The 15005-nt window shown below is 39.3% G+C and overlaps 1 protein-coding gene across 4 annotated transcripts in view; it reads left to right on the forward strand.

Moving 5' to 3' along the window:
- LOC127575408 (low density lipoprotein receptor adapter protein 1-like) overlaps positions 1–15005 on the forward strand; it is an 84785-nt gene that overhangs the window by 34085 nt on the left and 35695 nt on the right. For all 4 annotated transcript variants that reach the window (XM_052025256.1, XM_052025258.1, XM_052025257.1 and 1 more), the window contains exons 2-3: positions 6908–7050; positions 12983–13095. In XM_052025256.1, the coding sequence (XP_051881216.1) occupies positions 6908–7050; positions 12983–13095 (256 nt within the window). The remainder of the gene's footprint in view (positions 1–6907; positions 7051–12982; positions 13096–15005) is intronic.

Consider the following 15005-nt stretch of genomic DNA (forward strand, 5'->3'; position numbering starts at 1 on the left):
TTCGTGGGCCAGCAGGAGCAGGAATGTTTCTTCTAACCCGAACATGCTATCCAGTAAATCCTATCTCTACAATCCCTGAACTCTCCAAATCTGCCCGGTCCACCTACTCAGCCACCATCTCTATCTATTCCTGTATCACAATCATACCCATTTGCGATCTATCCTATTTACCCCATTGGAATGCTGTCAGTGAAGTCCCTGTAACTGCTGCTGTCTTTAACCCTGGGACTGATTGCCATGCAGGAAATGTGTTGCAACCCTTTTGTGGGGGTTTCTGGTCCATTACTCCAGCTCCTTTCCACTCTGAGTTTGCAGGCACATAAATATCAGGGCCCGTGTGTCTGCACTTGTCCTTTGGCACTAAGGAGGGAATAATAAATGACCAGTGGAAAGGCAGAACAAAGGGTTATTCCTTGTAGTTATGTAAAAGAGCCAAGTGCAATATTGAAAGGTGGGTTTTTGGATTTTGAATTCAAACACTTGAAATTTATATTTTGGAACCAAAAACTGTTCCTAGAATCCAAATTTCAGTAGAAATTTCCTATGATATCTTTTCTCCAGTTCAGGTGAAATAATCCCTTTTAGTCAGCAAAATATAAATTATTTCTGAGAATATTGTGAATTCTTATCTCCAATTTTGTTTGTGACATTTGATCAGTATCAGATGTTTTCAAAAACATCCATCCATGCATCCAGATGGAAACATTTGTCCTGTCTGATGTAGCTATGTAATTCATGTTATTTTCACCATGTGCACTGTGGACCACATATTGCAATTTCCTATCAAATGATGGAGCTTGTGTTAAGGCTCACTGACCATCCATCTAACACTCTGCCATTTAGGTCATAAATAAATGAGTTGTGTGTCATGATAGAAGTAAATGGGAAATTCAGGTCTAATGAGCAGATGAGAAACTGGAATAATTTACAATGCATGTCATTATCATTGTTGGCAGAAAATGCTGGTACAACATTAGTTCCTGATATATTTAAGTGAAAGTAGCAATGTAAAAATATTCAGTGAGTACTCTAGAAATCCGGTTGTGTTGCGTTCTGTTAGCAACCAAGTTGCTCATTTGTCACAGGCAGTGAAGTGCAATGTAGGATGGAATATTGGGAAATATACTAAATGATGTCAGAAGGATCCAGGTTTTAATGCTCTTCTTGCCTCAGATTCATGCATCTGTGCAACCCAGAACTAGAAGTCATTTCTGCAAAAGTCAGAGGCCCATTATGTGAATCCCCACTGTACTAGGTCAATTACACAGAACACCTAGAAAGCTGTGTGACAGTTTTACCTAAAATTTAAAAGGAATATTAACACACCCTTCTGGTAAATTGTACTGCCAATAACCACTCTTAAGAAGCGACAGATCCAATTTGCTGAGAGGCATTCTTCTATGAAGAAATGCAAATCTGAAGAAAGGTTTCCAGAAGTTTGGATTTCCTTTTTTAGAAGGAAGATTGCAGGGGGAATGACTGAAACATTTAAAATTAAACAAGAATAAGGCAGGGTAGCTAGCAGCAGTTACACTATTGCTGGCACTGCACCACTTTCTCTTCAACATTGTATTTTATCTGTCCATTTAATTTGCATTCTATCCTCTTAGAGATCCACAGACAAAAGGCCAACATTTATTCCCCTTGCAATAATCTGTTAAATAGAGCCAAGTGCCAGCTAATCCCATTCATCTCCTGAGGCAGAACATTGTGGATTCAAATCCCAGTGCAGCATGTATTAACAGAATGCTACATTCTCAGAACTGACAGCATTCAGATGGGATCTTAAATCAAGGCACCTACAGTGTGCTTGCTGAGATGGGAATTAAAAAGAAATCCCAAAGACATTATTTGAAGACCGACAAGGAGTCCTTCTGATGTATTGCTCAATATTTCTCCCCTTCTTGTTTCTAAGTCCTACCCCGTGACCTCACTGGACAATGCCCCAAGAATGTCATCTCTCAGCACTGCTGTCACATCCTCCTTTATCAAAAAGGCAACACCCCTCCTCGCTTACCTGTACCTCTGTCATGCCTGTAGCATCTGTATCCTGGAACATTGAGCTGCCAGTCCTGCCCTTCTCTCAGCCATGTTTCTGTTATGGCCGTAACATCCCAGTCCCCAGAGCCAATCCACGTTCTGGGTTCATCTGTCTTACCTGCTAAGCCTTCAGTTGCATTCAGTTACATTTTTCAATGCTACAAGAATGCCAGTTTTGCTTATTTCTGCAGTGGCATGCAATTGTGGCCATCTTGGTGTCAAATTGCATCATTCTGGAAACTCTAGTCAGGAGCTGTATTTGCTTGATGGCTAGATTTCCGCATCAGACACACATTGAACATCAGTCCCCTGTGTAATGCTCCTTTGGAGCACTGCTTGGGAAATTAGGTCACATTGTACTAAGGTGTACCTATCATTGGGCATTCTAGGAAGACCTGAGCTACTCAGCCACAATATCGTTTAAAGGAGGCCTCTTGAAAATGACACAACCCAATGCTCAGAACCCAATTCAGGTGCGTCCCTTTTTAATTTCTTCTTCTTTGGTAGTCAGTCAGGATCAAAGGTGACTTGCTTCCACTCTAGGTTTGTAGGTTCTGAGGTGTTAATGAGGCCAGTGTGGGAACAGCAGGCTCTTCCACACTTGGGGCAGGAGGTGGGTGACAGGATGGCTGATGGATATTTGAGGTGGTGCACTCCTTTTGTTACACACATAGGGCTTCTCTGTTCTCCCAATGTGGGGCCTTGAGGTTCACAGTGCCATACCGAATGCTCCTTCTCTACTTTGAGCAGTCATGGATAGTGGCGAAATTGCACTTCTTCAAGGAGGCTTTGAGCACATCTTTGAATCTTTCCCTCGTCCACCTAAAATCTTGTCCCAACACGGCTCAGAATAGAGTGTTTAGGGAGTCTGATGTTGGGCATAAGGACTATGGGGCCAGCCAACTGAGAGTAACTAGGACCTCTCCTAGTTGGAAAATATAGTTTAAGTAAAATATTGTGCTATACATCCTGTGGGTCAAATGCAGCTTGGCACATTCGCTCGTGGTCCCAGCTGCCGCATTGTTGCTGTCCACTCTCCTGCACTTGCCACTGCTTCTGTCCTTCCTCAAATCCACCATGTTGTCTTTGCAGATGCCCCTCACATTTGCAGCCACTATATTGTCCACCACCCTCATTTCCTCCTCTTCCCCAACCACTACAGCAGCCACAGTGTTTCAGTCCTCTGCATCCTACATTCCTTAACAAGATTAAAATTGAGTTTTCAAAACCAAAATTAAAAATACTTGCTATGGGCCAAACCTGCCCTGCCATGGAATCCTGTCGAAAATATCTCTGGAACTCCTTTACCTGATCCTCACCGAGCTCCTGTATGTGATGCTTGCAATTTCTTTATTAGACCATTCAGAAAGGTGATGTGTTTTTGCATCGGTGTATGGAAAATTAAAAGTCTTTTGATCTATTCTGAAAGGCAAAGTGCCTTTTATTGGAGCATTAGAGGAAAGCAACTTCCATTGTTTAACAGTGAGATTAAAATAATAATGCATGTTTAATGTTCTTAATTACAATTACTTTTTTAAAATCATGACACCCCTGATAACTTAAAGAAACCTAACAATAAAGAAATGAACACTTGATCAGATTTAGTTTTTGGAATGTGAATAGGTTTTAGTGATATTACACTACAGGAAAATAAGAGATCATCTTTGCCAGTTTTGCTAGTCAGTGTGATCTGTATTTCCTGCAGCAGTGGCAAATGAAGAGTTTGGAATTATCCCATGTTGGCAGTTGGAATTGTGTAGCTGTAACTAACTCTTCTGACTGCACTTACTGCATGTAATTTGTCCATTGCTAGATGTTGAAGACCATCTCTTTCAGCAAGGTTTCTTTTTCCCCATAATGTAATTTGGTCTATTTCATAAACAATTATGAAGCAATAGTTATCCCCTTAATGTACACTTTTGTGTGGAAACATGGGTAAGGTATCAAAATAAGGTGCCACATAGAAGAAAATCCTTGTGCAGAAAATCTAATGCAGCCCGCAGTTCAGAGATCTTTCAAGACTGAAATCAGCTGGAACACATTTCGTAAAGAGATACACAGAACTGTGGAAGAGCAAGGAAGCATGAGACAAAGAATTTCAAAAGCTTCTTGACACTGAAACAATACAAGAGATTGTTTAGAACTACCTTGGTTGCTTCAAAGCAACAGAGTGAAGTCATTCATCCTCATCATTGTTTCAGAGGAATTTAAATGTCGTAGTGGTGAGCTAGTTTCCTCTGAATTACATGACATTGAAATCCCACTCACTTTTGCATGCATCTAAGGCTCCTGATTTAGTGTAGTACTGTGGCATAGTGGCAGGGTGGGCTGGTACATTGATGTGGCTAGTTGAGCCACTGCCTCACATTTCCAGCCATCCAGGTTAAATCCTGACTTCTGGTGCTGTCTGTATGTAGTTTGCAGATTGTCCCCGTGGTGGCGTGGATTTCCGTCGGGTGCTTCCAGAGATGTGGGTTGATAGCTTAATTGGCCATTGTAAGTTGTGTGTAGGTGTGTGGTTGAATCTGGAGGGGTTGATGGGAATGGGGTGAGAATAAAGTGTTAATGGGTGCTTGATGACTGGTGTGGTCTCATTTCTGTTCTATAGCATTCTATGACTATTGGCGTGCGCTCTCCTTCACATGAGATATTAAATGGAAATGCCTTCTTCATCTTCAGGTGGGTGATGAGTTGATCAAGAGGCAAGAAGGTGGTTTTCCCCTGCAACCACCCATCCCACGTGTCAGACCATAAACCATGACTTTAGACATGTATTGCTGTTGCTTTTTTTTGAATCAAAGTTCTGGAATAATCTACCCAACCGCATTGTAGCAGCACTTTCACAACAAGGACTATGGCAGTTCACCAAAGCCCAACACCACCAGAAAATGTTGGAAACACCCAGCAGGTCAGGCAGCATCTATGGAAAAAGAAATAAATATAAGGGATCAGATCGAAGAGTTTTCATCAACCCAATTCTGACAAAGGGCTGTTGTCTTGAAATATTAACTATGTTTCTCTTTCTACAGATGCTGCCTGAACTGCTGAGCATTTCCAGCATTTTTTTGTATTTATTTATTTCAGATTGCTAGTATTTGCATTATTTTATTCTCACCATTTTCTGTATCATTGCTAGAGATGGACAATATGTCTAAATTTGCTGAAAATGCCCATAATCCATGAATTAGATTAAACTTAGTTCATCAAATAATCTCTCTTCCACTTTGTATACTGCTCTGGGTTTTCTGTAGTTTTAATCACTGTTTATCCAACATTCGCCTCATTCTCCTGTTTCCATCTTGACATCTAGAGTACTGTAGATTTGCTCTCAACCTTCACTCTCTTTGCTTTGATTGCCTGTCATTATTATGAGGTGGAGTTATCTTTGAGTAGCTGCTTACTTCTTAGCCTAGCTTAATTGACCTCTCCCCAGCAGGGAACATTCATGCTTAGTCTAACTTTGTTCTTTTTGGTTAATGTACTAAATCTAACTGACATATGATCATTGATATCAAAACATTATCAGAATCAGATTTATTATCGCTGACATATGTTGTGAAATTTGTTGTTTTGTGGCAGCAGTACAGTGCAAGACATAAAAATTACTATAAGTTACAAAAATAAATAAATAGTACAAAAGAGGAATAATGAAGTAGTGCTCATCAGTTTATGAACCATTCAGAAATCTGATGCCGGGGGAAGAAGCTGTTCCTAAAACATTGAGTGTGGGTCTTCTGGCTCCTGTAATGTGAAGAGGGCGTGTCCCGGATGGTGAGGATCCTTAGTGATGGATGCCGCCTTCTTGAGGCACCGCCTCTTGAAGATGTCCTCAATGGCAAGGAGGGTTGTGCCTGTGATGGAGCTGGCTGAGTCTATACCCTCCACAGCCTCTTTCAGTCCTGCGCATTGGAGCCCCCATATGAGGCAGTGAAGCAACCAGTCAGAATGCTCTCCACTGTACATCTGTAGAACTTTGCAAGAGTCTTTGGTGACATACCAAATCTCCTGAAATTCCTAATGAAGTAGAGCTGCTGGTGTGCTGCCTTCATGATGGCATCAATGTGTTGGGCCCAAGGTAGATCCTCTGAGATGTTGACTCCCAGGAACTTGAAGCTGCTCACCCTTTCCACTGCTGACCCCTCAATGAGGACTTGTATGTGTTCTTCTGACTTCCCCTTCCTGAAGTCCACAATCAATTTCTTGGTTGTTGTTGTGACACCACTCAACCAGCTGATCTATCTCACTCCTGTACACCACCTCGTTGCCATCTGAGATTCTGCCAACAACAGTTGTGTCATCAGGGAATTTATAGATGGTGTTTGAGCTGTGCCTAGCCACACAGTCATGAGTGTAGAGCAGTGGGCTAAGCACGCATCCTTGAGGTATGCCTGTGTTGCTGGTCAGCGAGGAGGAGATTTCATTACCAATCCGCACTGATTGTGGTCTTCTGATAAGGAACTCGAGGATCCAGTTGCAGAGGGAGGTACAGAGGCCCAGATTTTGAAGATTGTTGATTAGTACTGAAGGAATGATGGTGTTGAACGCTGAGCTCTAATCAATAAACACCAGCCTGACGTATGTTTTGCTGTTATCTAGGTGGTCCAAAGCCGAGCGGAGAGCCAGTGAGATTGCATCTGCTGTAGACCTATTGTGGCGGTAGGCAAATCTGGAACGGCTCCTCTTTGGGCTGGCTTATTGCAAACCAAGAAGTTGTTCTGGGAGCATGTTAAGGTTCATGTGCTTGTAGTACCTTTATATAGACTGATTCTATCCAGTTAACTTCAGTGAGATGAAATCCCTTATAATTTTCTCTGACAATTTTCTTAGAAACTTGCCTATAACTTTCTTTCCTTTCCCTCTTTTTCAGAGTTGTCAGAAAACTGGACTGACACAAAAGAAACCTTACAAGAAGGGATGGCCTTTCACCTTAAATACCTTGGTGTGACGGCAGTGGACCAGCCTAAAGGGGAAGGGATGGCGGCTGCAGCCATTAGGCGGATAATTACTGTGGTAACAGTTTTACTTTACTAATGTTGTTTAAAATATTTTGTTCAATGGTTGGTAGTAGGATGTATATAGTTGCATAGAGCTGCATTGAATTACCTCTAGAGTCACTGAAAGAACTTAAGATTTATGTGGTTCAGTCCTATCTACTGAGCTCACGTTCAGATCCAGGTCCGTATCCAACTCTAGGTCCAATGGTACTGTACTGATGGGTGTGGGTCCGTCACTATAAAGTGGGTATGTCTGTGGCATTGTATGACACTGAAGTACTGTTCTGGTGAATACAGGTCTGTCACTGTATAGCACTCTGTTGTTCTGGTGAATACAGATCTGTCACAGTATAACATTGGTGTATAGTTGTGGCAGACACATGCCTGTCACTGTATAACACTGAGGTACTGAATTCATGGGCACTGGTCTCCCACTAACTCTGACTGCAATTTCAATGAGCTATTTTAAATACCTGGTAGTGGCACATTTGGATGCAGGATTCTTTGCATTACCATCCCAGATAAGGCCTCTCTTCAATATTTACTTGTATTCAAGGCAGGTATGGGTATGTGAACTTGAGGGGTTCCCAGATAAACTGACGCCGTGATATACAATGGTTATTGAAGGTAGACAGAAAGGTTTCTGACTTGAGTGGGAATTGATTTTTTTAATCTGAAAGGATAATGTGAACAGATAGTATGTTGTCTTTAGAGTTTACCTTTGAGAGTGTAATGCTTTCAGAAAATAGTCTATTTTCAGAAATGGATAAGTGACAGATAAAACACTAGAGCAACTGTCCTAATTACTAATGATAAATGGTCTTATAGCTGCTTAGAAAGATAACCTACTTGAAGGAATATGTTCTTCACCTTCATTGTTAAGATTAATTTGTGAATTAAGTTATTATATTTAAATGTAGTATAACTTGTAAGAAAATCTTTCCTTAAAATATCACAGAATAGTATTGACTGATGTTGCTGACAGACCTGGGATAACGCTGGTGGATGCTTAGCTAAAGCACAGCTGCTGCACTTCCAACATTGAATGAAAGCTTGTCTGAATAGAAGATTGTGGTGCGTTGCTTGTGGCTTCACCCATCTGAAATTGCTTGTATTTAGGTACAAACTATGATTAAGAGACTACTTCCTAGAGCTGAACTGGAATGAGTACCTTTTAAGATGCTGTGCACTGATTCAAACATGCTTAGTGTTTTATGGTTAAATTCACAAGTCCTCATGTTTGTTGGTTGCTATTTGTTAGCAACACTGAGTCATTTCATGATAATGTGAACAAAATACTATTCAGTTATATGTTATGCTTATTTAATTATTAGAATTATTAGAAGGGATGGAATTTTTTTTAAAGTGCATCCAGGACATAGATCGTTCTACTAGAGAAGGGGCAGTAGTGAATCTAATCTTGGGGAACATAGCTGGGCAAATATTGGAGTGTCATTGGGAGAACATTTTGGAGATGATAACAATAACTGTAAGAGTCAAGGTGGTTAGGAAAGGGTTAAGAATGGTATAGAAATTAAGGTCCTGAGTTGAGGGAAGGCAGTTTTCAATATTATAAGACAGGACCTGGAAAAGTAGACTAGAAGGAGCTACTTGCAGGTAGGTCTACATCCAACAAGTGGGAATTTATTTAAAAATGAAATAATGAGAGTTCAGGTACAATGTGTTCCTATGAGTGTGAAAGGTAAGGACAGCAAGTCCAAGAAATCCTGGATGTTGAGGGTTATTGAGGACTGGATTTAAAAAAAAGCACATGGCAGGTATAGAGAACTGAAAACTTCAGGAGTATAGAAAGTGTGGAGGGTACTTTCTCTTTTTTAAAAAAAAGTAATTAGGAGGGCAAAGAGGAGCACAAAATATCAGTGACAGACAAGATTTGGGAAAATTCCAAAGCATTTTATCAGTATATTTGGGGCAACCATGGAAAGAGTACAGCCCATAGCAACCAAGGAGCAATCTGTGTGGATCCAGAAGTTGCTGGTGGGGTCTTAAATGAATGTTGGTCTTTATTCACTTGAGGAGAAAGACACAGAGGTGGATGGTGAAATTCTAGAACATGTTATCATTATTAAGTATGTATTAGATGTATTAGTGGCCTTAAAGGTAGATAAAGCCCTAAGGCCTGATGAGATGTATCCCAGACTGTTATGGGAAGCAAGGGAAGAGATTGCTGTGGCCTTGACAGAGGTTTTTAAATCTGTTCTGGCCACAAGTGAGGTACCAGATGACTGGAGAACAGCAAATGTGGTAGCTTTATTTAAGAAGTATCCACAGGGATAAGCCAAGTAATTGAGCCTAATCTTAGTGTAGGCAAATAGTTGGAAAAAAATTCTGGGGAAAGGATTAATCTGCACTTGGAAAGCTGGTGATTAATCAAAGATAATTGGCATGGTTTTGTTAGGGGGAGGTCCTGTCTGGCTAATTTGAATTTTTCAAGAGATAACAGAATGTACTGATGACAGCAAAGTAGTGCTGTGGTTTACATAAACTTCAAAAAGGCCTTTGACCAGGTCTGTGATGGGAAATAGGTCCAAAAGGTTAGAGCCAATAAGATCCAAGGCAAGTTAGCAAATTAGATCCAAAATTGGCTTGGGGGATAGTGCAGGGTTGTTTTTGTGACCAGTGGTGTACCAGACGGATCAGTGCTGGGACCCTTACTGTTTGTTATAATCATTAACAATTTGGATATGAATGTTGGAGTTAATGATTAGTAAGTTTGCAGACAGCATGGAGGATAGTCTTGGGCTACAGGCTAATATTGTGATCAGATGGTAAGATAGGCAGAGCAATGGCTGATGGAATTTAATCCTGATAAGTGTGAGGTGATGTACTTTGGGAGGACTGATAAGGATACAACATACACTATGAATGGTAGGGCACAAAAGAGTATTGAGGAACAGAGGGACATTGAAGTGCAAGTCCAGGTATCCCTGAAAGTGGCAGTGCTGGTGGATTAGGTGGTGAAGAAGTTGTATGGGATACTTGCCTTCATTAGCAGGAGCATTGAATATTAGAACAAGGAGTTAATGGAATGAGTATATAAAACACTGATTGGACCACAGCTGGAATACTGAGTGCAATTCTGGTCACTGCACTTTAGGAAGGATGTGATTGCATTGGAGAGGGTACAAAAGAGATTCACCAGCATGTTGTTTGGGATGAAGTATTTCAGTTATGAGGAGAGATTGAATAGGCTAAGATTGTTTTCTCTGAAGTTGACAAGGCTGAAGAAGGACCTGATAAAGGCAGATGTAATTATGATGGGCATAGACATGGTAGATAATAAGAAACTTTTCCCCATAACAGAGGTGTCTAAAGCTAGAGGGCATAGGTTTAGGTTGAGGGATAAGAGATTTAGAGGGGACCTGAGGAAGAATTTTTCTACCCACGGGGCGGTTAGAATCTGGAACATACTGCCTGATTGGATGATGGAGGCAGAAACTCTCACAACGTTTAAGAAATATCTAGGTGAGCACTTATATCTACTGACCAGCTTCTGGTAAATGGGGTCAGTATAGGTGGGTACTTGATAATAAACATAAATATGATGGACTGAAAAGCCTGTTTGTGTTGTATGACTCTATGCAAATTAATTTCATAAAAGTAGAATGTGGCTTAATCTGAATTCAGAATAAGGAATTTAATAGACAATTACCTATTACTATCTTTGCAAAATACTTTTTGATTGTAAATCCATTTCAAACTTCAAGAAAGCTCAGATGTACGGATTAGTAGGTTAACATGGGTGTAACTGGGTGGTGTGAGCTCGTTGGGCTGGAAGGGCCTGTTACTGTGCTGTATAAATAGTTATAATGTTTAAAGTCTTGTATGCAATTTGTGAATTTATTCTACTACCAGTTTATTTCTTGTAGCATACCTTGTAAGAAAATTAAGACAAATATTGATTTGGATGATTTCTTTTTTAGTAGGCAATTTTATAGAGAGTGCAAGCTGCCACTGGATCCAATTCAACAGAATAATGTTGAGAATAATTTGATATGTACATTTTAAGCTTCCATGTGATAATGTAGCATAGTAATTTCCAGACTTTTTACTATTAATGTTCTCAGTATGTAGCCTGATCACTCACATCTGTAAGTTTATTTTTCCATTTATATACCATTCATTTTTTTATAATTGCAAAGCCTAATTGTCAGTCATAAACATGAATTAGACACTTTTGTGTGTCGTTAAAATTTGATGATGCTTATCTTGGTTAACTAGACTTTAAACAAGGTAAGTAGTGGCATTGTAACCCATTGTATGTATAAAAATATGTAATTACCTCTTGTTTATACTTCTGGGTTGGAATTCTGTAGATTGCACCATGTATTAGCCACTAGTCTGTCTTCACTATTGTGTGGGTTCTAACCCACCCATGAGAGGGGTTGACATTTATGCTTGTTTGTTGGCTACTTGGGTCCTATATAAACTGATTTTGAGCAATTTAAATCCAGTTCCTGCAGCTCAGTTCTAATTTACAAAACTATCTCTTATTTATCAATGTTCCTCAGCTAGTCCTAAGGAAGTCCAGGAAAGGAAATAGAGAAAAATCTCAGCAGGGAGCAAGTACTTTATTCTGCATTACACAATGCATCATTACAGTTGTGTGATTTCTGATATGTAGGAAACATCCCATTCCCAAGCACAACAATAAATGTATATCACCTTTAATGATATAAAACACTCCAAGGCTCTTTGTAGGAGGAGATTAATAGCTTGAACACAAAAATAGGTTTTAAAGAAAGGTTAGGGAGGGAATTCTGAAGTTTAGGGCTCAAGCACCTAAAGGTACAGATGCCAACCGTGAGGAATTTAAAATCTGAGATGAAAATGAGATGGAATTTAAGGAGTACAGAGATCTTGGACAAGTTATAAAGTTGGAGGTTTGTAGGCTGGAACTGGTTATATGGATGGGCAAGGCCATTCACATAAGGATGAAAGTTTTAAAATTTGAGGTATGGCTGAACTAGTAACACACCTCATGTGGATGTGCAGTAGTGGCCAGTGCTAGAATACCACAAATCCCAAATTGACCAGAAAGCCCTCTTATCGATTGATACTTCATAATAGGGGAGTAGTTGTTGTTATCACAGGGCAGAACCAATAAAGGGGTTAAAAAAAACAAGGCAGGCTTTCCATTGCTTACTGCTACATGGTTAGAACTGATGGAAAATATGTGTGTGGGCATAATGTAATGATTAGTATTCTATTTTGCGATCAAATGACCAGTCACTGCTCACTTCTGGCTCAGACACAAATATTGGCATGTGGTAAAGCACCAGAGAGCAACTGCACCTGATTCTGACAGTCACCCTTAGCAGGTTAATGCCCCATTAATTGTCTCCTCAAAATGCACACTTCAATGCAGTTAATGTACTATTTGGCAGTCAATGCAATGGCTTAAAAAGCCATGATTTTCAGAATAAAGAGTAGTGTAATTTTCTATTTGGAAATGATATGTATAACCTTTCTTACTGTGGGTCATTGTTACTATCAATATATAAAGCAATAATTAACAACTCTGTGAAGTTGGTTAATAAAAAGTCAGGCTCCATTTAACACCAGCAGTTTTAGTTGTTAAGTGCCAATTATTTAAACCAAATGGCATCTGATTTTTGTTGCAATACTTAACCACATATAAAGAATTTAATGAGTGTATTATTTGCTTTTGTGCAAAAATATAGATTACACATGTAAAATTTTAACTGGGGTTAAAAAATGTACAAAGACATACAGGTTAGTAGGTTAACGTGGGTGTAATTGGGTGATATAGACTTGTTGGGCCAGAAGGGCCTGTAACCGTGCTGTATAAATTTTTTAAAGTTTTAAGCATATCATGAAGCATATTAACCAGAATATCTAGTTGTCCTTTTAGTACCCTACTTGTGTAATAATGAAGTATTTGTCCATTTTAATTATTATTTTAGGCCAAGGCAAGTGGAAAGAAATTCCTCAAAGTTACCCTGACTGTTTCACCTCGAGGGATAATGTTGGAAGACACAATAACCAATGAACTTATAGAAAATGTCTCCATCTACAGGTATAGTACTTAATCCAGCAGGCCACTCTGCATCTTTTGATTTTATAATTTATTTGTTGTTTTTCTATTTAGCTTATTACCTGTATTTCTAAAGATATTCTGTAGTTTTATATTGTATAACTATATTTTAATGAACTGATTGTTATTAATTAATGAGATGATTTCCCTGTCATTGCTCACAGACAGGATGAAAGAGGGCACCCATTTTTGAAATGGGGATTCCACATCCAGAAGTGATGGTCTGGACCCCCTGTTCTCTTTTGCTTTTACTTTACACTTTTCTCTTTGCCACATTTTAATGTTCTTGCCCCATCTCAGTAAACCAATTTCATTTTACTATGTGCACAATTTCTGGGCTTCAGTTGATCCTGCATTGTCGTTAATTCTATCAGTGAACCATCTCCTTTCCTTTATCTAATTATAGTTTTACTACTTTTCTTTGTGCTCTTCTGCACTTGTTTCCCACATCCCTCCAGCCCCAAATCCTCCTCACTCTGTTCTGTTTTACATAGTTCATTCTGATGAAAGGTTATGTCTGAAATGTGGAGTTCCATCTTCCCTCCACAGACTTTGGCCCATTTTTTAACTTGTTCCAAAATTTACAAGATTTAATTTTAACCAGTATCTTGACTTATAATCTGCCACTGCTTGAATAGGAAGAAGTTCCAAAAATAAAATATGAATATTTTCAAGATAGTTATTTGAAAGAAGGTAAATGAATTAATTTTGAGGAAAAACTCAATATTACCATTTATGAAGAATAGTTCCTTAGACCATATGAGAATAAATGCAAAGGCTACAGATGTGAACTGCGTTTAAAAACAAAACCTTAACATACTTTTCCTTGCTTTTGTGATTATATTCAAAGTATCTACAGCAGGATGCCAGTGATCGGTAGAAAGGAAGATTTTTTTTTAAGATGACTTTTATTTGTATATTAAAATATATTGATAGTTTTCAATGGGTACTGGATAATTAGAGCATTTGTTTAGACTGGGAGTTGTGGATCAAAATTCAGAATTTTGTTCTATGACAATGCAAGCTTAAAAGTTGCCTACAAAAATACGTATTTTCTATACAATTGATTTATGTAAAAATTCTTGTCTGTTATTGTGAACCAAAATTTACATATTTCATATTTCCTTATGACATAGGAGGTCATTTTGGCCGATTGAGTCCATGCCGGCTCACAGACCAATCCCACTCCCCCACCAATGTTCCTCATAACTTCTTTTCCCCACATTCCCATCAATTCCCCCCAGAACTTACCACTCACCTGCAAACTAGGGGCAATTTACAGTGGCCAGTTACATACAAACCCGCACATGTTTGTGATATGGGAGGAAACGGGAGTATCCAGATGAAGTTGCAGGGAGAATACGCAGACTCAACACTGAAGGTCGGGATTGAATCCGGATCACTGGAGCTGTGAGGCAGCAGCTCTATTAATTGTGTCACTGTGCCACACATCACTTTCCCACATTTGTTGCTCCTTGGTGCTGTGTGCAATCTTAATTGATTGTGGCATGCAGCTAGTACCCTTTGCACTGTTCTTGTGCTGCACACATCAGTGCTACGTGAATGCAATCTGCACCTTCTAAAGGGAAAGTGCTTTATGACTGCAAGAAGTGGAAGCAAAATGTAAAATTTCAAATTAACTTACCTAATAGTAGAAATAATTTTTAAGGTGACTAAAATTCTAACTTGGCTGCTAAGAGTAGCAGTTATAATTAGTTAAGAGAGCCAGATGAGTTTGACATGTTTACATAGGCTAAATTTACTTAATATGTTCCTCGTATGAGTTTATAATGTAACAAAAATCTCTAGTCAAATGCCACAAAGGGCAAATGTATGGAGATTATTAATGTACACTATCTGGCCTGCCACCTGCAACACTTTTTTGTGGTTCC

This window comes from Pristis pectinata, chromosome 10 (assembly GCF_009764475.1).
Source record: "Pristis pectinata isolate sPriPec2 chromosome 10, sPriPec2.1.pri, whole genome shotgun sequence".
In the NCBI taxonomy this organism is placed as follows: domain Eukaryota; kingdom Metazoa; phylum Chordata; class Chondrichthyes; order Rhinopristiformes; family Pristidae; genus Pristis; species Pristis pectinata.